The 25,209-nt window shown below is 49.3% G+C and overlaps 3 protein-coding genes across 10 annotated transcripts in view; 1 reads left to right on the plus strand and 2 right to left on the minus strand.

The window, feature by feature from the left end:
• Window positions 1–772: 772 nt before the first annotated feature.
• Window positions 773–6,880, minus strand: Rgs19 (regulator of G protein signaling 19). 4 transcript variants are annotated; one of them, XM_045156601.1, is made up of 6 exons: window positions 6,774–6,880; window positions 3,915–4,012; window positions 3,635–3,756; window positions 1,906–1,980; window positions 1,582–1,816; window positions 773–1,508 (listed from the first exon to the last, which is right to left on the minus strand). In XM_045156601.1, exons 2-6 carry the CDS (start codon window positions 3,942–3,944, stop codon window positions 1,317–1,319), a joined length of 654 nt encoding a protein of 217 aa, XP_045012536.1. In that variant the 5' UTR covers window positions 3,945–4,012; window positions 6,774–6,880; the 3' UTR covers window positions 773–1,316. The 4 variants fall into 4 exon arrangements, with proteins under 4 accessions (XP_045012536.1, XP_004669587.1, XP_045012537.1 ...); XM_004669530.2 differs by lacking the exon at window positions 6,774–6,880 and adding an exon at window positions 6,285–6,508; XM_045156602.1 differs by lacking the exon at window positions 3,915–4,012 and having other exon boundaries at window positions 6,774–6,871.
• A 140-nt stretch (window positions 6,881–7,020) lies between these two features.
• The window catches only part of Oprl1 (opioid related nociceptin receptor 1), a 28,351-nt gene continuing 10,162 nt past the window's right edge, over window positions 7,021–25,209 (plus strand). For 2 of the 4 annotated variants that reach the window (XM_004669531.2, XM_045157524.1), the window contains exons 1-2: window positions 21,741–21,940; window positions 22,434–22,690. In XM_004669531.2, coding sequence (XP_004669588.1) covers window positions 22,467–22,690 — 224 coding nt within the window. In that variant the 5' untranslated portion in view covers window positions 21,741–21,940; window positions 22,434–22,466. The other 2 variants (XM_045157523.1, XM_045157522.1) reach the window with 2 other exon arrangements.
• Lkaaear1 (LKAAEAR motif containing 1) lies at window positions 10,267–11,032 on the minus strand. 2 transcript variants are annotated; one of them, XM_012951434.2, is made up of 3 exons: window positions 10,643–11,032; window positions 10,402–10,524; window positions 10,267–10,326 (listed from the first exon to the last, which is right to left on the minus strand). In XM_012951434.2, exons 1-3 carry the CDS (start codon window positions 11,030–11,032, stop codon window positions 10,267–10,269), a joined length of 573 nt encoding a protein of 190 aa, XP_012806888.2. The 2 variants fall into 2 exon arrangements, with proteins under 2 accessions (XP_012806888.2, XP_045013460.1); XM_045157525.1 differs by having other exon boundaries at window positions 10,267–10,524.

Genomic DNA, 25,209 nt, shown 5'->3' on the forward strand with positions numbered 1-25,209 from the left:
ACTGAGCCTGCCCTTGGAGTGATCACTTGTACATGTGATTCTAGGACACTAGAGGCATTGCCTGTGCATGCTCTACACATACACACCATGTTTGTGGGGTAGGCCCAATCATGCTAGCTGTGTGGAAAGATAGGGCGGATCCCTGGCCTGTTAGACCAGGATCCTCCCCAGCATCTACCCCCCTTCCCCAAGCATGGCAGCCCAGGGACCTTTCAGGATGACTTGCTCCATCCTGCATTCTGTTCATCCATGGGGAGGGAATTTCAGGGCTAGGAGTTGACTCAAGTAAGTTCCCAGAAAATTGGGGGGATGTAATAGCAAACAGTTGACATATAGGGCCTGAGAGATGAAGATAAGATACCTACCATCTTTGGGAAGGCAATCCCATTAGCCCTGTCTCAGCTGGAGACTATTCAAGTCCACAAGGACCTGGAAAAACCTTCAGTTGCATCTCAACCCTTTGAGGGGTACTGATCTACTTTCAGGGTTGAGGCCAGATCCTGGAGTCCAAACCCTTGGCAGAGCCCACTGTGGTGGGACAGGGATAGGTCAGAGTCTGGATGGTTCTCTTCTTTAACCCCTGCCCCAAATGTGGGATAAATAGATGGTTCTGTTTTAAAAAGCTCAAAAAGCCAGGCGTGGTGGCACATGCCTTTAATCCCAGCACTCCAGAGGCAGAAGTAGGAGGATCACTATGAATTTGAGGCCAGCCTGGAACTACAGAGTGAGTTAGAGGAGGTCAGCCTGGGCTAGAGTGAGACCCTACCTTGAAAAAAAAAAAAGACCAAGAATACTACACCCTGGTTCCCTGGTTTTGGCATGTGGAGGAATAAATATCAATGTGAATGCCCCCCCCCTTTTTTTTTGATAAAGCATATCATAAGGGCATATTTCCAGGTTTAAAGTTCATGAACATATAAAATAATAGTTGGGCCCTGTCACTTGATCCTGGTTCTGAGGTCCCACATCTGGTTCTGTGGTTCCACACTGTAGACACCTCAAACAAGTGTGTTTCCTGCTACAAATCTGTTGGCATAGAGGCTGTTTTGCACATGCTTATCCTGGGTACCTGGCTGGGGGCCCCAGGTACCTCCCAGGAGGTATCCCAGCAGGAGCATTGGGTTGGGCAGCTACATACTGGTGTGGGGTATACAGCCCACCTTGAGGCTGCAGCTCCAGCTGGGCCAGGTCAGTGCAGAGCCAGAGGGCACTGCACTTATCACTGGGTCTTGGCCTACTTCTAGCCAGCCAGGTGTGGTGGTGTATGAGCCTTGAGTCAGCCCATAAGAGTGGAGCATCTGTGTGAAAGTGAGTGACTAGGCCTCAGAGGAGGACTGTGGGGAACTCTGGAGCAGCAGAGCACGGTAGGTGGGGGAGCTGAGGAAGCGAGGATAGGAGTCCCGGTGCATGAGTGTGTAGATCTGCAGCTGCGCATCATCAAATGTGTGTGCAGATGGCTCTTGCATCTTCTTGTTGATGCCTTCTCGCACGCGGGAGTCCAGGCTCACCTGTGTGGCAGGCACTGAGGTTAGGGGGCGTCCTTCCCAGGCCACCCCCACTTGTCCCTTCAGCCAGGCGCACCTCCTTGGGGGACAGGATGGATATGTAGTCCTCATAGATGAGTCGTGCTTTCTCATCCACTACATGCTGGTTAGCCTCTGCCTTTAGTTCTTCACAGGCCAGCCAGAAGAGCATGTTCTCTTCACTGTACTCTGTGCGCAGGAATGCCCGGAACACACTGCGTCCTGCAGGGCTGTGCATCAGCTTGTCGAAGGACTGTGCCCAACTCTGTACCTCCTCGGGGCTTGGTGGGGTGCTGGAAGTATCAAGGCCATACCATGTTAGGCCCAAGACAAGATAGACACACATGTCCCACACCCATACACAAATGGCAGCTGGACTCACCAAGCTTCACAGCTGGGGAGGGGTTGCAGCTTGCTCTCATGTGATGCTTGCCAAACATGCCGCCGCTCTTGGTTCCTAGTAGCAAAGGAAAATGGCACTGCCTGTACAGCTGTGGCTTCCACATGCCATTGTAGCCACATGTGGGTCTTGGCACACAGGTGTCTGGCATGTACATTACACACTGGGCAAGTAGTTTCTAGAATGGATCCTCTTCATATCCTCCTGCCCCTCCCCCCCAATAGTTTTGTCCAGGTCACTCTTCTGGTCACTGCCATGGCCTCTTTCATGGTCAGCAATTGTACTCTTCAAACTCCCCTGTGAAAGCTCTCTCTCCTGGCCTGCAGGGTGGGACCTTCAGGCTAGTCCTGGCTCACCACCCCCCTTTTGTTTGTTTTTTTGCAGGTAGGGTCTCACTCCAGCCCAGGCTGACCTGGAATTCACTGTGTAGTCTCAAGGTGGCCTCAAACTCCCAATGATCCTCCCACCTCTGCCTCCCGAGTGCTGGGATGAAAGGCGTTCACCATCACCATGCCCGGACTTCACCCCTTTATTTTTATATTTATTTTTTTGGTTTTTTGAGGTAGGGTCTCACTCTGCCCAGGCTGACCTGGAATTCACTATGTAGTCTTAGAGTAGCCTCAAACTCATGGCAATCCTCCTACCTCTGCCTCCCAAGTGCTGGGATTAAAGGTGTGCGCCACCATGCCCTGCTTTTTTAGATTTTTTTTTGGCTTCACCTTTTTTTGAAGAGGCCACTTAGAGGTCCACACTACAGGCCCAGTGACTCAGCTGATGCAGTGTGACAGCCCTGTTCATGTATCTATGCATGTTTGGTTCTGGGTCCTGATCCTAACCTCTCTTAGAGGAATCTTCCCTGTCAGTCCACATCTAGCTAGCTATTTTGCCAGGCAGTTACTGACAAGTCTGACTCCTCAGTGGCAATACAGCCCAAGCTCCCTGCTCCCATCCTGTTATTTAATAGCAAAAGTCCACTGAACCCCAAGTATCCATGCCGCAGCTCCTATATTTTGCTTGCATACATGCAGACTCCACTTTGGGTCCCTAATCCTGTGTAGACAGGTCTCTGCAAAGACTCCTAGCAGCCTTCTGCCCAGGGCTGTCCCCTCATCTGAATTTTAGCTTAAATGTGTCCCCACTGAACAAAGCCTGGGGACTGGGTACCTCACAGTGGTATCAACAGGTATATTGTATGGGTGCCATGTGCATGTAGCTCAGTGCCTAGTGTTGGTATATACAAGGCCACACAAAGCCCAGGCCAACAGGATTTAGTAGTCCCTGGACAGGTCTATGAGGCAGCAGGACTACCTGCCTGCAGCTGATGTTCTGACAGCCTTTAGAGGGTTTGGGAAGCAGTGATAGGTTTGACTTCCCACCCAAGAACCACCCCACCCCACCCCAGGCTCACATACCATAGTTCTGCCTCCCATGAGCCACTTCCCTCATCCCATGTACACCAGTTCTGCCTTCTGTGAGCTGTCCCAGGCTCACATAGCCCATTTTTGTTCCCATGAACCATGTGTCTCCAGGCCCACACACCCTAGTATTTCCTGTGAACCACCCCCAAACCCACATACCCCAATTATTTTCCCCCTTGAACCATGTACCCCTAGGCCCACGTACCCCAATTCTGCCCATGAGCTAGTCCACGGCCACCCACATACCCTAGGTCTACCCACTGCAAGCTGTGCTCCCCACAAGACACACATACCAGGAGCAGCTGCAGCAGCAACACCAGCACAAGCAGCAGGGGTTGCGACTGGGGGCTGCTGGGGGGGCTGTGTCATAGCTGGACATCGAGGGGGGCCTGTCCGCCTCCTCTGGCCCTGTGTGCTGGGGAAGAGTAGGCAGCCTTAGCTTTCAGGCCAGAATTCACTGGACTTCACACCTCTAGCTATATTCCCAACTGGCTGCATCTCCAAGGGCATAACCACTTGGGCCGCAGATATCCAGCATAAACCCCATTTAGAGATGGGAAGGGAGTAGCTTACCTGTTTCTCAGCCTCATGTGGGGTGGGCATGTATGAGTGGAGGGGGTTGCCCAGGCTCCGTGGTGGTAGCTCTAGACCCTCACCAGCAGCCTGGGAGTCTAAGGAGAGAGGAAGAGTTCTGACCAAGGGCCTATGACCACTTGGCTCATGCATCCTCTGTTCTGAGAGGGCTTCCTCTGAGCTCTGTCTCAAATCCTACCCCCACAGCTGTGGAGGCACCCAGGTCAATGAGAAGGGGGCTACTTCAGCTGGGCACCAGATGAGGCCTCCATAGGAGGTTTTAAGACACCATCTGCTCAGCTCAGCCCCTAAGAGGCCGGAAGCATGGGTTCCTCTTTCTTGGCTTCTAGCTTCTGACCCCTCCCCAAGGGCACTGAAGCTACAGGCTGGTGGGAAAGGCATTGTAACACATTCTGACCTACTCTTTTCCTCTAGTTCTTTCTGCCAAGACTCAATAGGGAGTTGGGTAGCATTATTGCCCAGAGGACTGCTGGGACTAGGCCTATAGCATTGAGTACTTAAGTGGGACTGGTGACAGGATTTCCTGAAGGTATGAAGAATGGGACATACACTTGGGAGAAACATGTACCCAAGAGGGTTTTTTTTGGCCCTCAGCTGCTTTGGGTACCTCAACCCCCACCCTGGATTCCCGCTATCCTTTCAGGCTGCAGAAACTGCAGGAGTGGTATCCAAGGAAGTGGCAGACTGTGTGTGTGTGTGTGTATGCTTCAGTTTCTCAGCTGGATGGTTAGGTGTCTTCAAGGAGTTCACAGTATCATCCTTCCCAGTTCATCCTTCCCAGTGTTTGGGCCACGCCTTCACAAGAGTTCTACAGACTTCCTGCAGGCCACTCAAAGGTAACCAACCACCAATCCCAGTGTTCCCAGGGGCAATCGAACAAGGCTTCCAATCAATACAACCAGCATTCTGGAGGCAGTTTTAAACACATTCCTCTCTACCCCTTCCTATACCACCTCTGTACAGGTAGGGGTGCTCAGTCCTGGGCTTTGAGCACTCTGTGCTTTCCAACTTCCTCCCTCTTAGCACTCTGGGGCTCAGGGACAGTCCCACTTTACTTTCTTATTTAATGTCTACCCTGCTGTTGCCCTTTGCCCAGAAGAGGCCTTTTAATCCTATTTGTGCCCAAGACAGTGTCCTTCAGGTCTCCCAGAACTCTTTGGGTAGTGATGAGAGGGGCCAGTGTCCAAGCTCTTTGTACATGAAAGGCACGAGTGGGGCCTCAGCTATTTCCTTACTGTTTCCTGAGATCAGAGTACCCCAATCTCCCAGAAAGCAAATGGGGACACAGAGTAGGCTGGCTGGGCTTGGGGGGAGGTGAGCTTCCAGGGAAAGGAAAGGGCATGGCAGCTTGAGGTCTGGTAGCTCCCCAGAATGTGTGTCCTCTTCCACACCTCAACCCTGTCTGCTGTCCCTTGGAGGCTCCATCTCTATTCAGCTGACTAGACAGGGGGACAGGCTGGGGTGTGGCACCCATGTACAGAGGTTGGAGACTGTTCTTTTCCTAGCTGCAGACTCTGGTCCTGGCTCCCTGCACCCTTCTCAGGTCAGTAGAGAACATCCACAGTACTCTGGGCTGCCTGCCTTCTCTCTAGAGGGGGCCATCAAGTTTGAATTAGAGTATTTTTTTTAACTTTTTAAAATTTTTATTTATTTATTTGAGAGCGACAGAGAGAGAAAGAGGCAGAGAGAAAGAATGGGCGCGCCAAGGCCTCCAGCCACTGCAAATGGACTCCAGATGCATGCGCCCCTTATGCATCTGGCTAACATGGGTCCTGGGGAATCGAGTCTCGAACCAGGATCCTTAGGCTTCACAGGCAAGCGCTTAACCGCTAAGCCATTTCTCCAGCCCGAATTAGAGTATTTCTGCCCCTCATCCTGGTCTTAGGGGGCCTCCCCCTTCCCTAGCTTCTGTCCCCAAGCCTGGACTGGGAGAGGCCAAATAGGCAGCAAGTCTGGTCTCTAAGGGCAGAAACTCCCTGGGGAATGGCTGCTGTCCTGCTCCACAGAAGGAAAAAGAGCTTCCAAGGACGCTCAGTCCCAAAAAAGAATAAGAAATGTGGCAATCTCAGAAAATAAAAAGTCATAACCTTTGGAAGGAGGTTGACAAAGGGGCTTCATTTCCACTTCCACCCTATACAGTCAGTGCTCCAGAGGCCCTCAGAGGCAGGCCAGGTCTCCTGGCCCTGACAACCAATGCTGCTCAAGCCCACCTGTGGGTTGATAGCACTCCACCCACCTCCCGCTCTTTGCTGGAGGGATATTCTGGAGGGCTTATCTCTTCTTTGAGGTCCTTCTAGACTCAATGCCCCCACCCCTTCCTTCAAGAATTCACCACAGTGCCCCACTCACCAGTGACCCAAAGGCGGATGGGGGCGGGTGGGCGAGGCTAGGTCTAGGCCCCACCCTAGCTACCCAAAGGGGTGTGCTCTGCAGCAGTAAGGACTCAGTCAGACGGCAGGGGGTACTCCTGGGCGGTCGGGAGGAAGGAGGGCGCGCGGATCCTCCTTCAGCTGGGCCAGGGGCGCAGCGTCTCTCCTACGGCTCGAGGGACCGTGTGGCAGCCCGATCCAACCCTACAGCCAGGCGGTGGCAGGCAGGGTGTCCCGCCCGGCCCCTCCCCTCCAGGCTGGCGGGGCGGGAGACGCGGAAACCTGGGTCTTCCGGCCCCCACCTTTGAGCAATCACTTCCTAAGGCTCTGAGCTGCAGAAAAAGGGGAACCTTGCTGTAGCGCCCCCTCCCCCACGGGCAGGGACCGGACTCGGGTTCCACTGCGGCCCAAGTCCACGTGTACCAGCCGCTTAAGTCCCTAAGCGGAGCTGGTACCCGCGCGCACTCACCACTACGTTCCTGCACCTCAGCAGTTCGTCCGCGGACCAGTGCCGCGCGCACACTCAGCGCCGCGTTCCCGCGACACCGCCGCCCGCGCGCTCTGAGGTCCCCCTGGTCGCCGGGGAGGGGGCGCTGGCGCTGTGCGCAGGCGCCTCGGCGGTACTTCCCCAAAGCTAGGGGCCGGGACTTCCTTGAGCTCAGGGCCCGCCCGCCCCGCCCCGCACTCCGTCCGCCGTCTACGCGTCGTCCCGAGGTGGCGTGCGGTGACCAGGGGCGGGGAGTGGGGTGAGGCGCTCAAACTGTGGCCTGAGCTGGTGTCCCACTCTGGACAGCCCAACTTTTCCATTCATGCGGTGGTGCTGTGTGGGGCACCGGCGATAAGTCCCCCGTGCTAATTGGCCTGCCTGGGTAAGAAGAGGCCTTTGGGAATGACTGACGGTAATACTGCCCTGTCCGGCCGACCCCTCACCTATCTGAACAAGGTCTGTAAGGTGGGGTCAAAAGCCAGTCATCCTGCTCTGCGGTCTTCTCAAGGCAAGAGGGAGGTTCCTGAGCTGCACTGGGACTGCAGGTTCTTACATCCAGTGTCCCCAAATGTCTGTGGGGCTTGGCTGAGGCCCTGCTGATTCCTTAGGTTACTTCAAGATAATCTTTGCAGCGAATGCCCTGCCCTTTGGCCAACTCTTCTGGTCCCTTGTGATTGGGTGCAGAGGTGAGTTAGTTCATTATCTCAGCATACTCTGAGCCAGTGTCCGGAGGCCCTGACCCTGCTCTAAAGATTTTCCATAGTATCTGTGTTCTCCTGGGTCATGTGGCTCCTCTTGTCCCATCCCAAGCACAAACCTGACCAGTTCAAGTAAGTGTTGGGATAATCTTCACAAAATACATTATAGCTGCACAAGTGGTATTTTAGCATAGGCAAGTCAGAAATGCAAAGTGGAAAGTTCATATAGTCTTCATTCATTGGGCAGGCACCTGGAGCTCCCTGTGTCTACCAGACACACCCGCTTGGAGCTGACTGCCGAGAGCCAGAGTGGAGGTGTGATGGGGGCGGGGATAGACAAGAAATGGACAAGGTAAGAGGTGAAGAGGTCAGAGTGTTGCAGTAATGCTCAGGGGATCTGGCTGAGCAGAAAAGGGGGGGGGGTGCTGAGGCTACCAGGCTGCCTGCAGTGTTGTGTGCAAAGGAGCATGGCAACTTGACCACAGAATTATCTTGCTTCCCCACTGGTGGGCCGTCAAAGCAGGGCAAAGGCTGGGAAGACCATCTACACAGGAGGCAGTTGCTTTAGTCCAGGTAACAGTCCTGAGTAGCAGGTACAGGTCAGCACAGGGAGGCCCAGCAGAAACTGGCCAGCACTTGGTGGATGCCATACAACATGGCTGATTCTGCAGTGTTTGGTGTGGTCTACTACTACTGTGGGGAAATATGGGTTCTGGCAACTGGCTGTGTGTGGAGGTCAGTATACTTCCCCCATCATGTCATTTTATACACCCATGACCTTGCCCTCTGCCACCTCAGGTCTGCTTTCCACTCTGTTAGCATCTGTCTCTTGGTACAGAGCACTAAATCCAGGAAGGAGACCAGGATAGCTAGGCATTTGATGCTGGTGTAGATGGAACTTGAACCCAGGATCCTCTGTTCCAGATCAGGAGGCTCCAACACCTCATAGGCCCCAATGTACTGAGCCTGTCCAAAGCTTTAGCTCCCCTATAAGGGTTTTCTGCAGACAGAGGCATCCGTTCCTTCCATAGCCTCCTTTGCAGAAACAGTCCCTCCTTGGTGTGGAGATCAAGGGGTGCCCAGAGCTAGCCCAACACCTGACAGAGCTGTCTCAGCCTATTGTCTTGCTGTCTTTCCCAGGGTGCTGGGTTTTGCCTTCAGCCCCCTACCCTTACTGTGCACTCTGTGTACACTGTAGAAATCCTTGAGCAGCCCTGTGGCCACCATTTTAAAGATAAAGAAATGCAGGGTCAGAGAAGTGATGAAACAACGTGACTTTTACTAAACAGATGAAGTCTTTCTAGCCACTCAGCAGATTTCCAAAAGACAAAATCTTGGAGTCCAGATTTCAGAGAGCTTGGCCTGAGGATCTAAGTTTTGGCTGTCAACCTGTCCAACGACTGTCTTCAGAGATCCACATCTGGTTGTGCATGATCACTACTCCTGGATGAGGAGACTGACTCCCCCTCCCCCACTGCACACCTCTGCCTAAGCCAACCTTATCATTTGTCCCTCTTCTTCTTCCCCTTGCCAGAATCCTTTCTCCCTCATCCTGGGAGCTGCTGCTGACTTGTGAGCTCTACAGTGTGGGTGTGGATCAAAGTCCAGGACAACAACAGGCCAGAAAGGGTGTGTGTGGGGGGGGGGGTGGGAGGGGAGGAAGATCTGATGAGGAAACAGAGTGGCCAAGGACTGATGTTCAGTGAGCAGTATTCCATCTGGACTTTAGGTCTGACCTCTGCTGCTCTGTTCTTGGGCTGGAGAGATTGCTGAGTGGTTAAGGCACTTGCCTGCAAAGCCTAAGGACCCAGGTTTGATTCTCCAGATCCCATATAAGCCAGATGCACACATTTGGAGTTTGTTTGCAGTGGCTAGAGGCCCTGGTGTGCCCATTCTCTCTTTCTCTCTCTCCCAATCTCTAATAAATGAATAAAATAAAATACACCCCACCAAAAAATAACTGTCCTCTGCTTCATGCAGAGACAGTGGGAGTACCCTTATAGAGTCAAAGACTGCTTCTCTGTAGCTCCTACCTCTGTGCAGGCTGCTTTGTGGGGGCTGGGAAGGAGGACAAGGTGCAGGAGCCAAAAGACCATAGCTCCAAACCTATGGTAGGGAGAAAAGGAAGAGCTACCCAGAAGCTTTTCAGAGTTCAGTGGTAAGAGCAGGAGGGGTGGCTTCCTTCTTGTGTTTTATGCTCTGTAGGCTGAGTGGGCACAGGAGGCTTTTCATGAGAAAGGAAGGCCAAATGGTGGGTTTCTATCACATAATGCAGGAGTCTTGGAGGAGGACACCCCTTCCATGGTCTCTTGGTCCTATGGACAGGGCTGGTCTCTCCAAAGACCAGCTTTGTCTTTATAGTTACTCCCCATCCCAGAATGCCACACCAGTTCTCAGATGGGATAACCCTAACTCTGGAGACAGCCCCGACTTGCTGGAAGTGGAGCCAGAGGTGTTGCAGGCTCTTCTTTCGGCCCTCTTCCACACTGGAAGCCTCCCGTGGCCTGGAAAAGTACCAGTTGCCTGATGGGGACAGGCAGGGTTGGGAGATAAGGGTGTCCTTGTTCCATTACTTGGTAACCACCCCCATCTCCTTACTTTTTTGGGAGAGCCCCTCTGTCGTGCCAAGATGTCTATGACTGGCTGTGGGAGAGGCAGTTTCCATTCTTTTCCCTTCCCTGCGGGGGCCCAGGGGAAAACGAGGGAAAGACCAACGAACCCTCGGAAAAGAAGTTTATGTGTGAGGGTAGGGGTGCTGTTGCAAGGCGGGGTCGCGGTCATCTCCGGGAGATGCTGCCATCCACTGCCTCCTCCAGGATAGTCTCCACGCGCCTCCGCTGCGGAGAGAGGGGCTGGGGCCGGTGTGTGGCGAGGCGCGGGGCCCTCCCACCCGTCTCTGGGTAGCCAGGCACCTCTTGTCGGTCCAGTGGGTCTTGGATCTTCGTAGGTTTCAGATGCGGTGGCAAGAACAGCTCCAGCCGTATGGCGGCGCGTGCGGAGCCCTGCCGCTGGATCAGAAGCGCGATCTCCTCCGCCTAGGGGCCACAGCTGGCTAAGTAACGCTTGAGAGCGTGCCAGCGGTGACCGGTCATCTAGCCCGCCGATCCTCCCTAGTGGCCGTGTCCCGCCCCCTACTCTCTGCCCTCTGCCCACCCGCATGCGGGTATAGCGCAGCCGCAGGGCGCGCACTCGGGCGCGGGCCTCTGCTGCCTTGAGGACGCCCAGGATCCGGTTCTGGCGCTCTGTTGGCAGCTCAAGCGCCTGGGTCCATCTGCGCGGGTCCGGCATGGAGTAGGGCAGGTCCACCGATTCTCGTGTGAAAATGGAAGCAGCCGCGCCGGCGTCCTCAAGCAGGTCACAGAAGAGCAGGTGGCGGCGGCGCTGCAAGGGGTGCAGTGCTGCCAACCTTTCCTGTGACAGGACCCAACCTGGTCTCAGCGGTTCCTTCGCTGGCTCGCCCTTCTTGCGCTTTTCACCCTGGCCAGCTCCCGACGCATTCTTCCCGGCCTTCTCCCGTGGGTCCTTCGAACCAGGTGGAGGCATGCTCCGGCTGCAGAGGGAAGAGAACGTCCTATTGGATAGGATCAGGGGCCCACTGTGGCTCCAGTCCCTGCTGTACCTATGGCCTCCGTGCCTTTCCTGCACTGATGGATTCTGCTCATACGTGCAGTAGGTCATGACTTCCTGATCCGCTCAAGAATTTTAGGAATAGACCTCTCTGCCTTACAGCAGGCTCTTTTGATTCAACCGAGAAAATTCTGTTAGGTTGAGTAGATCTCAGGTTCTAGTCAGGACTGGAGACCACATGGACTGAGCTGGGTGCTCTGGTCTAAGGCCTCCGTGTCTGTGGTCACCTGCCATTCCTCTGCCCAGCCCACTTACCCTCCACTGGACTCCCAGGGACTGGTGTGGTCTGTCCTACTCAGGATAATCCCAGGACTTTCTGGTTAGACTGAGGTGGAGGATGTGGCGCTTCATGATAATCTGGGCAGAGGACCCATTTCTGTGAAGTGCGTATCTGCACATATCTGTGTGGGTGTCCATGTGTATGTGGGATCTTTGTGTGTGCCTAGATCTCTGTAGGGGTGCACAGTGAGGTTCAATCTCCATCCTTCTGGTCTATCTTTGATGGGCAGAGATGTGGGGATGAGCCTAGGGAGATGACAAAGGAGTAATGGCCAACACAGTTTCAGCTCCAACCCTTTTTTCCACTTTGGCCTCTAGTAAGCTCCTGGCTCTCTGTGGGCTGGAGGTAGAGGCAGGGTTGAACTCTTCCCCCTAAACCCACCCCACCCCAACCCATTGACCAAAATTCAGCAACCAGGCTTCCCCATTCCTGGTCCTCACACCCCCATACTTTTTGCCTTCTCTGTAAGAAAGTATGCCTCAGACTTGACTCTCAGACTTGTTGACACGGTTGCCAGGCAACCTGGAGCCCCCCCCCCCCACCAACTTTCCCAACTCACATAATGATTGGTCACTACAACAGGGGCAGGGTTGCAGGGACTAGGATTGCTTATGTGTGGTGGCAGGCCCTCCCCACCCTATAATCATTCTCACCTAAGCTACTGCAAGTCTTTTGAGCCTGGGCCCCAGATTTAGTGTTCTGTGCTTAGGGGTCTGTTTCTAGCTTGTACCAGACAGCTTCAGGTCTCGGAGATGAACTTCCAGACCAGGCACAGTTATGGAGGAAGGAATTTATTTGGAAATTACAGATCGAGGGGAAGTTCCATAATGGCAGAAGAAGCTGGCCCACTTTCACAGGCCCCAGCAGAGAGAGGGCAAAAAACACCACCAAAAAGGCAGTGAGCATACTACAGGAACTCCAGCAAAACTCAAGCACTTTGCATATCTTTAGACTGGAATTCCAAATCCACCACCACACTTTAGGGCTAGACCCTAAGATGCATTCAGTGACAGCTCCTCCAGCCAGGTGGCTGATTATGTTGGGGACCATCCATTCAAATTACCACATGAACCTGGTGTGGTGGCGCACACAGAGGTAGGAGATCACAGTGAGTTCGTGGCCACCTTGAGAATACAGAGTGAATTCCAGGTTAGCCTGGGCTAGAGTGAGACCCTACCTTGAAAAACAAAAAACAGAAAAAAAACAAAAACACAGAAACTACCACATAGCTGAAGAGGATCTTTAGCACTAGCCTTTTGTGCAGGGACTCAAACAGGGGACTTATTTATTCATTTCAGAGAGGGAGGGAGGGAGGGAGGGAGGGAGGGAGGGAGAGAGAGAGAGAGAGAGAGGGAGAGAGAGGGAGAGAGAGAGAGAGAGGGAGGGAGGGAGGGGGAGAGAGGGAGAGAGGCACATAGAAAATGGGTACACCAGGACCTCCAGCCACTGCAAACGAACTCCAGATGCATGTTCCATCTTTGTGCATCTGGCTCTATGTGGGTACTGTACTGGGGAATTAAACTCTGGTCCTTAGGCTTTGCAGGCAAGTGCCTTAACTGCTGAGCCACCTGTCCAGCCCAAATAGGAGACTTTTGTAGCTAAGGTCCTCCTTCACACCTGGTCAGAACTAAGGACTCCTCACCAATTCTAGGACAAATTTAGGATCTCAGAGATCCAGAGATCTCCCAAGTCCAGGTTTGCATTGAACTGAACTCTAAACCCTGATGGGCCTTGGGTTGCCTAGAGCTCTATAATCTACTTGTGCACTCATTAATGAATTTAAAAATTACTATAATTCACTTCTCAATTCTATAATTTTCTCATATTAATAAATGTGTTCATATGCTCATCCCACATAAAATTAGGCTACAGTTAGTATACTAAGTCTATGATCTATTAATGGGTATGGAACACCTAAGGCTTGTGGCATAAGCTTCACCATTCATTCTAAGATGTATGTATGGATGATAGCTTCTGGAGTTTGGAGGCTAAGCACCTGCCAATGGGCTGTTCTGGCTGAGGGTCCTCTCTCAGTTGAGTTTCTGGCCTTCCTCTAGGAGGCTGTTGATTGTTTGTATTGTTTTTGGAAGGTTTCCCTGGCCTGAGAGCCTGATTCATGACTCAACAACACTCAGTACCCAAGCTTGTCTCCCCATCCTCACAGCTGGGTGGAATGAGAATCACTTCTTTTAGTCCCAAGTCTTAATTTTTTTTTAAAATGTAGCCATGTGTGGTGGCACATGCCTTTAATCCCAGCACTTGGGAGGCAGAGGTAGGAGGATCACCATGAGTTCAAGGCCACCCTGAGACTACATAGTGAATTCCAGGCTAGCCTGGGCTAGAGTGAAACCCTACCTCAAAAAAAAAAAAAAATCATCTGGGTGTGGTTGCACATGCCTTTAATCCCAGCACTGGGGAGGCAGAGGTAGGAGGATCACTGTGTATTCAAGGCCATCCTGAGACTACATAGTAAATTACAGGACAGCCTGAGCTAGAGTGAGACCCTACCTGGAAAAACCAAAAAAAAAAAAAAAATTATCTATTTGCAAGTGGGAGGGAGAAGGGAGAGAGGGAAAGAGAGAGGGAGAGAGAATGGACACCCCAGGGCTTCTAGCCGCTGCAAACAAACCTCAGACAAGCCACTTTGTTCATCTGGTTTTATGTGGGTACTGGGGAATCCTGGGTTGTTAGGTTTCACAGGCAAGTGCCTTAACCACTGAGCCATCTCTCTAGCCCTCCTCCTTGCTTTTTTGCTTTTTCGAGGTAGGGTCTCTAGCCCAGGCTGACCTGGAATTCATTATGTACTCTCAGCCTCAAACTCATGGAGATCCTCCTACCCCTGCCCTCCTGAATGCTGGGATTAAAGGCATGTGCCACCATACCCAAATCATCCCCAAGTCTTTACACATCAGTGTCCATGGGAAACTCCTCTGGATCCTCTCTCCACTGCATGTGCCTTTGCAATGTGGTTTGGGTTCATCACTAATCTGGGGCTATTGAGGAGGAAAGTCCTAATCTCGGGAAGAAACAGAAGGTTTGGGGAGGCTTACCAGCAAGCAGTCTCTTCCAAATAACCTGCTTGGATACACAACACTAGATTGAGAACATGTTCCTGTGGATGGGTCCTTTGAGACAGGGTTCTCAGCCTCCCAGGATTTGTGCCAGGAAGACAAGTAAGTTAGGGGTTTAATAGTTCCTCTGTGGTAGAGTGGGGAAATCACACAGGGGTTAGGGGAAGTGTATCCTGTTCTATGAGAAAGGACTATAACTTTCCCTCTGCCTTTGGGGGGTTGAAAAACCCTAACTCTGCCTTCTTTTATTCCAAGTTGGGGACCTCAAGGACTTGTGTGTGTGTGTGTGTTTTAATTTATTTTTGTTTATTAGAGAGCAAGAGAGAGGCAGAGAGCAAGAGTGTGGTGGGGAGACTCCAAATGCATACACCACCATGTGGGTCCTGGAGACTTGAACCTGGGTCCTTTGGCTTTGCAGGCAAGTGCCTTAACTGCTAAGCCATCTCTCCAGCCTGGACTTGTGTAGTTTTTAAGGATCAATGGAGATCTGAAAGCATGTTTATTTTATTTATTTATTTATTTTTAGAATTATATTTTTAAAAAAATTTTTATTAACATTTTCCATGATTACAAAATATATTCCATGGTAATTCCCTCCCTCCCCACCCCCACACTTTCCCATTTGAAATTCCATTCTCCATCATATTCTGAAAGCATGTTTATTGACATCAAGGTTTGAAAGAAAAACTTCAAAATCTACTTAATAACTATGGAATTCAACATTGAAAAGTCACAACTCAAATTTCTCTCTATTTGGTGTTAGAGGTGGAATCCAGGGGACCATGAGTGCTAGTCAAGCATTACCTTACCCCAGCTCTGTACATGAATTTTATAAGGGTAAAAATCACAAGTACAAAATGATTATTGTATTTGATTTATTTTTTATTTATATGCAAGCAAAGAGAAACAGAGAAAGAAAGACAGAATGGTGTGCCAGGCCTCTAGCCACTGCAAATGGACTCCAGATGCATGCACTGCCCTGTACAGCTGGCTTTATGTGGGTACTGGGGAATGAAACTCAGGTTGTTAAGTTTTGTAGGCAAGCACCTTTACCACTGAACATTCTTTCCAGCTCCCAGAATGATTGATTTTGATAAAATTCAGAATTATTAAAGTTCCTTTGCATTTTTTTCTCAATTTTTATTAACATTTTCCATGATTATAAAAAATATCCCATGGTGATACCCTCCCCCCCACTTTCTCCTTTGAAATTCCATTCTTCATCATATCCTCTCCCCATCTCAATCATTCTACTTACATATATACAATACCAACCTATTAAGTACCCTCCTCCCTTCCTTTCTCTTCCCTTTATATCTCCTTTTTAACTTACTGGCCTCTGCTACTGAGTTTTTTCCTTCTCACACAGAAGCCTAGTCATCTGTAGCTAGGATCCACATATGAGAGAACATGCTCTTGGCTTTCTGGGCCTGGTTACCTCACTTAGCATTATCCTTTCCAGATCCATCCATTTTTCTGCAAATTTCATAACTTCATTTTTCGTTACCACTGCGTAGAACTCCATTGTATAAATGTGCCATATCTTCCTTATCCACTCATCAGTTGAGGGACATCTAGGCTGGTTCCATTTCCCAGCTCTTATAAATTGAGCAGCAATAAACATGGTTGAGCATGTACTTCTAAGGAAATGAAATGAGTCCTTAGGATATACACCTAAGAGTGCTATAGCTGGGTCATATGGTAGATCAATCTTTAGCTGTTTTAGGAACCTCCACACTGATTTCCACAATGTCTGGACCAGATTGCATTCCCACCAACAGTGTAGAAGGGTTCCTCTTTTTCCACATCCCTGCCAACATTTATGATCATTTGTTTTCATGATGGTAGCCAATCTGACAGGAGTGAGATGGAATCTCAATGTAGTTTTAATCTGCATTTCCCTGATGACTAGTGACGTAGAACATTTTTTTAGATGCTTATATGCCATTTGTGTTTTTTCCTTTGAGAACTCTCTATTTAGCTCCATAGCCCATTTTTTGATTGGCTTGTTTGATTTCTTATTATTTAACTTTTTGAGTTCTTTGTATATCCTATATATTAATCCTCTATCAGATATATAGCTGGCAAAGATTTTTTCCCATTCTGTAAAGTTGCCTCTTTGCTATATTCACAGTGTCCTTTGCAGAGCAAAATCTTTGTAATTTCATGAGGTCCCAGTGGTTAATCTGTGGTTTTATTGCCTGAGCAATTGGGGTTGTATTCAGAAAGTCTTTGCCAAGACCAATATGTTGAAGGGTTTCCCCTACTTTTTCCTCTAGCAGTTTCAGAGTTTCAGGTCTGATGTTAAGGTCTTTAATCCATTTGGACTTAATTCTTGTCCTTTGCATTTTTTTTTAAAGCATCACAAGTGGCCAATTGTGCCTTGGTGACTGAATTACCTTGGCAGCTGCTACTGCATGTAACCACTAGATCCTTGCTCTGATTTTTTTTTTTTTTTTTTTTGAGGTAGGGTCTCACTCTAGCCCAAGCTGGCCTTGAACTCATAGTGATCCTCCTACTTCTGCCTCCTGAGTGCTGGGGTTAAAAGCATGCACCACCACACCCGTCTTGCTCTGATTCTTGTGTTCCATATTCCGGACAGATATAGGAGTGAGTGAGAAGAGGGAAGAACAGATAAGCAGGAAATCTGTAGCTCCAGTGTGCTATCTGGACCTTAGACATTGTCGTTCTGGCTCTGAGGATATGGTAGTTTGAATGTATGTCCTCCAATAGATAGATTTTTTTTTTTTTTTTGGTTTTTCAAGGTAGGGTCTCACTCTAGCCCAGGCTGACCTAGAATTCACTATGTAGTCTCAGGGTGGCCTCAAACTCATGGAGATCCTCCTATCTCTGCCTCCCAAGTGCTGGGATTAAAGGCATGTGCCACCACGCCTGGCTTTTTTTTTTTTTTTTTTTTTTGAGGTAGGGTCTCACACTGGCCCAGGCTGACCTGGAATTCCCTATGTAGTCTCAGGATGGCCTCAAACTCACTGTGATCCTCCTACATCTGCCTCCCGAGTGCTTGGATTAAAGGTGTGCTCCACCACGCCTGGCTATAATGGATAGATTTTTTTTTTTGGTTTTTCGAGGTAGGGTCTCACTCTGGCCCAGACTGACCTGGAATTCACTATGGAGTCTCAGGGTGGCCTTGAACTCATGGCGATCCTCCTACCTCTGCCTCCCGAGTGCTGGGATTAAAGGCGTGCGCCACCACGCCCGGCTGGATAGATTTTTAATTTTTTTACATTATTTTATTTATTTATTAGAGAAAGAGAAAGAGGCAGAGAGAGAGAGAGAGAAAGAATAGGCACACCAGGGCCTTGATGCCCACTGCAAATGAACTCCAGGTGCATGCATCACCTTGTGCATCTGGCTTATGTGGGTTCTGGGCAATAAAACCTGGATCCTTAGGCCTTGCAGGCAAGTGCCTTAACCACCAAGTCACTCTCCATCCCTAGATACAATTTTATTAAAGCCTCTTGGATTTCTAGCTGCCTGGCTGGAGATGTCACTGTGGGTGGATACTAGGGTCCAGTCCTAAGGGGTATTTGGGGGTAGATTTGGAATTCCAGGAGCCTAAAGCTATGCAGAGAGCTTGAGCTCTGCCTGAGGTTTTCTGGAGTGTGCTTGCTTGTGGTACTGATGATGGTCTTTCTCTCTGCATGGATCTGTGTAAAGGGGGCTAGCTTCTTCTGCCATTATAGAATGTCCCATGGATCTGTAAGCTTCAAATAAATACCTTCCTCCCACAAACTTTGCCTGGTTTGGAAGTTCATCCCAGCAATGTGAAGTTGACTGGAAAAGAATTGGTACCAGGAGTGAGGTGTTCTGCATAATGAATCTGACCATATTGATTTTGGTCTTTTGGAACTTTTGTTCTAGAGGGATGGGTATGGACTTGGTAGTTGAAACTAAAGATGTCTAACAGATTGGTAAGCCAAGGTTTATGGACTATTCTAGTGAGAGTTTAAAAATGCTAAGTTCAGAGAGAAAGAATTGTATTTAGAGGTTTTTCTTATGAACTCTAAGGGGAAGGAAAGACTGCAGAGAACTTTGTTGGAACTGGGGCTATTGGCATAAGAGCTGGCTGAGTTTTGCTGCCCATGAACAGCTAATTTGATCAAGGTTAAATTTGTAATGGACTTTTGTGTTTGGCTAAAGATATAGAACTGAGAAACTTAAGATTTAAAGTTGGAAACATTCCAACAAGTTTAAGGTTACTAATGCTAAGAATGATTGCTAAAGTTGCTATTTTAAAGGAGTTATTACCATGGTTAAGGAAGATTACTCAACTCAACTACTTACACTGAACCAATGGAAAGGATGCCTTCCATAAACTGTGCCTGGTTTGGAAGTACATTCCAGCAATGTGAAGCTCGCTGCAACAGAGGGTAAAGTGTTTTTGCCCATCAGTGTATACAGGACTCATTCTGGGCAGGTCTTCCCAGATGCCTCTAATGCTCACATGCTGCCGTTGGCAACTTCACCTGTGATCTGTGCACATGAGTCTGTGCTATCATATGTGGGAGATTCATATCCAACTGTACCTGAATGTTTTGTGCATATTCAATACACTCATATAACATGACCTCTACTAATTCTTTCATGATACATATAATATCTATTTGGCTCTGTCTCTGCTCCTTTGGAAAGGTGGCTTATCCTTGCTGAATTCTTTTTTTTTTTTAATGATTTTTTATTTTTATTTATTTATTTTTTTTTTCGAGGTAGGGTCTCACTCTATTCCAGACTGACCCGGAATTCACTATGTAGTCTCAGGGTAGCCTTGAACTCATGGTGATCCTCCTACCTCTGCCTCCCGAGTGCCGGAATTAAAGGCGTGCACCACCAACGCCCGGCCTTGCTGAATTCTTATCTGGGGTCAAGGGATACCTGAGCTGTTTCCTCTGAACTATTATTATTTATCCTGGAAACCAATCTGTCAGGTAACCAAGTCTGTCCTTCCACCTGAGACAACATGTAGGTTCTGAACTGGGCTCTGTTGACACATACTTCCAGATCTCTGCTGAGACTAGAGATCAAGCCTCTCTGGAAGCACGGTGGCTGAATTGTAGCTGAGGCCATGTAGCTGGGCCAAAGGCTCCTAGCCTGGAATCAGGGGTGGGGCAGGGAAAACTTCTTAGGATAAGCAGGACTAGAGCTGGCTAAGTGGGTGAGATCCATGTATGTGTGGCAAATCAGGCACACAGGAGGCAGGAACAAAATGAAGACCATGTGTGAAAAATGAAGAGACATATTTGTGGCTTTGTTCTACTCTCCCTCATTGTATTTATAGAATCTCTTCTCCCAGTCTAGGGTCTAGTCTGGAAGGTACCTGAAAGCTATTTGGAAATGAGATGCTTTAGGTGGTAGGCAGAGGCAGCTCAGTTGAGGACTCTGAGGTTGTTGGGAGAAGTGGCTCCAGGAGTCAGCCTGCCTGGTTCCTGTCTCTCTGGGTTTCAGAGGCCAGGGGCCAGCTTTTCCTGGGAAGTGTGTGCATATGTGTGTGTGTGTGTATGTTCCTGAGTGCTTTGTTCTGTATCTGCTTCCTCTTCCTACCATAGTTCACATTCTCTCTCTCTCTCTCTTTTTTTTTCGAGGTAAGGTCTCACTCTAGCTCAGGCTGACCTGGATTTCACTATGTAGTCTCCAAGTGGCCTCGAACTCATGCTGATCCTCCTATCTCTGCCTCCTGAGTGCTAGGATTAAAGGTGTGTGCCCACCACGCCTAGCTCTCACATTCTGTTTTGTATCTGCTCATGTGCATGTATGTATCTTGTGGGTTTGTGGTCCTTGTGTACATCTCTCATCATGTATCATACTGTCTGAATATTTTCTTGTGTGTTCGTAGGAACATGTTCTCATGTGTCCCTTGAGTTCCTATGTGCCCTGGACTCTCAGCTGTACTGAAAGTGCAGGCAAGTCCTTGCAGATAGCTTGAGATGCTGAATCCTAGGGTGTCTGTCTGTTCTGGCCTTTACTGGTTGGACAGGTATCCTAGCAACACTGCTGCCAGTTGCCAAGCAACCAGGTCCCCATCCTTGGAGAAGTTGTTAGGTCTAGCTGTGTGTGGGAGGTCTGACTCTCCCTCACAGTCCAGGAAGGAAGAATAAACCCATGACTGGATCGCTATTAGAGACTTGGTACTTTGGTCACCCACATGTGATCTTTCATCTCAGTGTTTTGTTTTTGTTTTTTTAGGGTAGGGTCTCACTCTAGCCCAGGCTGACCTGGAAACCTCAGGTGGCCTCAAACTCACAGCAATCCTCCTACTGCTGCTTCCTGAGTGTTGGGATTAAAGGCGTGCACCACCATGCCTGGCTTCATCCCAGTGTGTTTTGATCCCTGTGCTGGCCAGAAGGCAGGTTGTAGCCTGGCGTGGTGGTGGTGGCACACACCTTTAATCCCAGCACTTGGAAGGCTGAGATAGGAGGATCACTGTGAGTTTGACGCCAGCTTCAGACTACATAATGAATTCCAGGTCAGCTTGGGCTAGAGCAAGACCCTACCTTAGGAAAATAAAAAAAGGTAGGCAGGTCCTTAGAAGCCTATCAGCTGCGTATGTTTCAGGGTCCATCTGTGGGACTCAGCTGTCCAGAGGTGCCTGTGATATGGCTTTACGTAACAAGCAGACCTGGGCTTCTCCCATCTCTGCTATTTTGACAGGTGGTTTCAGACCTCAGCGGCTTCAGGCTGTCATCCATGAGAAGGTTTTGTGGGTGACATTGGTCATGTGTGGTGGAGATTCATGAGCTCATGTTTGTGTTGGACTTGGTACACAGTAGGCACACAGTAGGAGCAGGGCTATTACTGAATCTTCAGTACAAAGCAATCTCTGCTATTAACAAGGCCCCTACTTGGGTTAGTGCATTGCTACTTGCTGCTGTGCTCATCCCCTCTGTACTCCTAGCTTGGCACAGCTCTGGGCAAGGAGGCCAGGCAGAGTTGATCTGGGCTAGGCTGTCCAAAGCAGCATCTGCATATGTTAGAACCCAGCATCTGCCTTTGGGTGAGCATGTCTCTGTGTGCATCTGAGGCTGTGTCTTTTCATGTGTGTCTGAGTTCTATCCATGTCTCAGTTTTTGTGTCTGTGGATGTCCTTGTTGCTCTTTCACATCTCTGTCTGGGGTGTGGGTCCATTGCTTCATATTCTCTACCTAATGTGGGGCCCAGGGTGCTCTGAGAGGGTGCTACTCCTTCCCATGGCTTCCCTCCTCCAGTCTGCATAGCCCCTCCCTCTTGGAGACGTAGATTCCTGCCCCTCCCCCAGCTCCTGGCTGCCGCACTGGCTGCTGCGTCTAGCCGGGTGTCTTTGGAGCAGGAGCCGCATAGTCCATGCAGACTCTGAGCTGAGGTGAAGAGTAGTGCTCAGACCACTGTGCTCTTGCTTATCTGGTTTTCTGCTGAGGAGTAGCGTCTCCTCTGGCCTGGCTTCTAAGGAGATTGTGGCAGTTCAGGCCTGTACTGCTAGAGGTAAGAGAATCTCTGCTTAAGGCGCTACTACTGGAAGGGCTGGGAGGGGTGGAGGAAGCTGTCTGCAATGGTTGAGCCCCAAACATTTCTGGTTGAATCTGGATCTCTCTTGTTCCCTGGTGTGCATGAAGGTGGTTTGGGCATTTCTGTATTCATGTATGTGCATGTCTGCATCATGAACACATGGTAGCTGTGAATCCCTGATTCTCTTTGGGTGGATATATGTCCTTGTGTAGCAACCTCCATGTAGCTCCCTTGTGAACCTGTAATCCCAATGTGAGGTGTCCTTGTCAGGGTATGTGTGTCCATAACTCCATATGTGTAGTCATGTGTAAATGTGTATGCCTGTATGCCTTTTGTCTGTGGATTCTCATGGGTGGGTTGCATGTGCCTGCTGGGCTGCTTGTGCCTGCTGGGCTGCTTGTGCTGTGTTCTCAGGCTTCTGTGGGGTACATCCAGTGCTGTGGTCACTTGTTTATATGCCCTGTTCCAGGTACGGTACTGAGTGGCTTTGCAGTATAACAGCATGGAGTCCCTCTTTCCTGCCCCATTCTGGGAGGTCTTTTATGGCAGCCACTTTCAGAACAACCTGTCCCTTCTGAACGAAACCTTGCCTGACCACCTGCTGCTCAATGCCAGCCATGGATCCTTTCTGCCTCTTGGCCTCAAAGTCACAATTGTGGGGCTTTACCTGACTGTGTGCATCGGTGGGCTGCTAGGGAACTGTCTCGTCATGTACGTCATCCTCAGGTAGGCTGGGCTCCACTGAGCTATGATGGGGGAAACTGAAACAGGAGGTTGTTTTGGATGGATCTGAGCAGATGGAGATTTCTTGCTTGTCTCATTCGATTCCTTTCCTTTCTGTCCAGGGATCAGGGTCAATCCTAAATTTGGATTCTTTTTTTTTCTTCCAAATTTTTATTAACAACTTCCATGATTATAAAAAATATCCCATGGTAATACCCTCCCTCCCTCCACTTTCCCCTTTGAAACTCCATTATTCATCATATCCCCTTCCTTCTGTTTTCTTTTGATGTCATGATCTTTTCCTCCTCTTATGATGGTCCTAAAATTGGATTCTTAACTCTTGCCCTTCCTATCTGCCCATGTGAGTTACCTCCATCAGGAACCCTAGTACAAGCTGAAGCCAGCTCTGTGCCACACTGTCCATATCAATAACCTCATATGTACATAGTAACCTCAAGATTCCGCAAAGAGACAGAGGGGTGGGTACTGGGATGGGCATGAAGCCCTTTCTCTCTGGCTTTCTGCTCATGAAAGATGTCTGTGGCTTAACCTCTCCATCTGCTATCACTCAGAGATAGGAAATCTTGGGGCCCAAAGAAAAGGCAGCAGTGCTGGCTGGTTGGGGTGGTGGGATAGTGTGAGGGCATTGTTGGGGGAAGTATGAGGTGCATTTAGGTGGGCAAGGAAGTTGTACATGCAGTATACAATGGACATGTAGGGTATAGAAATGATGGACCCTGTTCTCTTCTATTTGGGATATCATGAAGGGGGCTGGAGACAGCAGCCTTGGGTGCAAGATTGGGAAGTACTTAATTCTTAGGAACTGGGAAGTCATAGGGAAGTGCCTGAATGGTAAATAATCAGGGTGAGGTTCCTCACTGATCCAGGATAATCCTACTGACTCAGAAAATGGTCACTTTAAAAGGAGACCTCATGGTTCCCTTGGTGGTGTCAGAGGAGGATAACTGTGAAGATAGGTTGGAGGCAGTGTGGTGTCCATACCTTGCATCCATACCATCCTCTGAATGTCTGACTGAGCAAACTCTGTTCCTCAAGGTCTTTGTTTTTCCATCTGTAAAGTAAGAAGATGGATCATATAACCATGTGCATGTGCATACAAGTGTGTGCATGCATATGATTTATAGTCAGACAGTGGGGTAGGATGATTAGCTATTTCCTCTCCAGTGCTGACTTTCAGGAGAGGGCTCTGGGGAAACTGTTCCATGCTTCACATGGCTGACAGAGGTGATTTGGGCCATAAACATAACCACATAGGGCAGTCTATGCACCTTGATCAACCTTTCCTGTTATCAGCACTTCTTTCCTAGTCTTGTCTCTGTACTGAAGCATTAAAACTCTCAGAGTCATTTTCTGAACTAGAGCAGACAAGGAAGGCCATCATGCCTACCATCAGTCCCTAGAGAATGACATTCTCAGGAACTGCTCTGCTCACATTGGCTCAGGAGACAACATACAGTATACTTAAAAGGCAGCTATGGGGGCTGGAGAGATGGCTTAGTGGTTAAGGAGTCTGTGAAGCCAAAGGACCCACATTTGATTCCCCAGGACCCACATAAGCCAGATACGCAAGGAGCACATGCATCTGGAGTTTATTTGCAGTGGCTACAGGCCCTAGAATGCCATTCTCTCTCTTCTTTCTCTCTGCTTGCAAATAAATAAAAAAAGTAAAAATAAAAAAGGCAGCTATGCTCACCACTATACCACCAGTGCAGTTACACAGTATGTTTGGATGGGGAGGCTGCTAAGAGAAATACCTGGTGTTGCAGTCAGGTTTGCATTGCTGTTAGAAGTCACCTGACCAAGAGAAGCTTGTGGGAAAAGGGGTTTATTTTCTCAAAGGGGAAGCTCTATGATGGCAGGGAAAATGATGACATGAGCAGAGAGTAGACATCACCCCCTGGCCAATATAAGGTGGACAATAGTAACAGGAGATGTGCCAAACACTGGGAAGGGGAAACTGGCTATAAAACCCATAAGTCCACCCCAACAACACACTGCCTCCAAGAAGCACTAATTCCCAAATCTCCATCAGCTGGGAACCTAGCATTCAGAACACCTAAGTTTATGGGGGACACCTGAATCAAATCACCACATTCCACCCCTGGCTCCCATAAACCATCCATGATGTAAAATGTAATGCGTTCAGATCCAACTTTCAAAGTCCCCACATTTTAATCAATCCTAATGATGTCCAAACATCCTCATAATCCAAGGCCTTTTAACTGAGCCATAATACCAAAAATTCCTCCCCCCCCAAACCCATAATGGTACACAATAAACACACTGCTAAATATGGCATTGGGCATAGCAAAGAAATATTCAACCAACACAAAATTTAAACAGGGAAGACATCAAACTCTGTAGCTCCAAGTCCAACAACTCTAGTCAGTGACAAATCTCCAAATCTGATAATGCTAACCATTAGCAAGTCTCTGGAGTTCCAATTCCACCCTTCCAGCTAGGCTACTCACAGTTCTGGAAAACTTCATCTGGGGCTGGCA

This window comes from Jaculus jaculus, chromosome 8 (genome assembly GCF_020740685.1).
Source record: "Jaculus jaculus isolate mJacJac1 chromosome 8, mJacJac1.mat.Y.cur, whole genome shotgun sequence".
NCBI classification, from domain to species: domain Eukaryota; kingdom Metazoa; phylum Chordata; class Mammalia; order Rodentia; family Dipodidae; genus Jaculus; species Jaculus jaculus.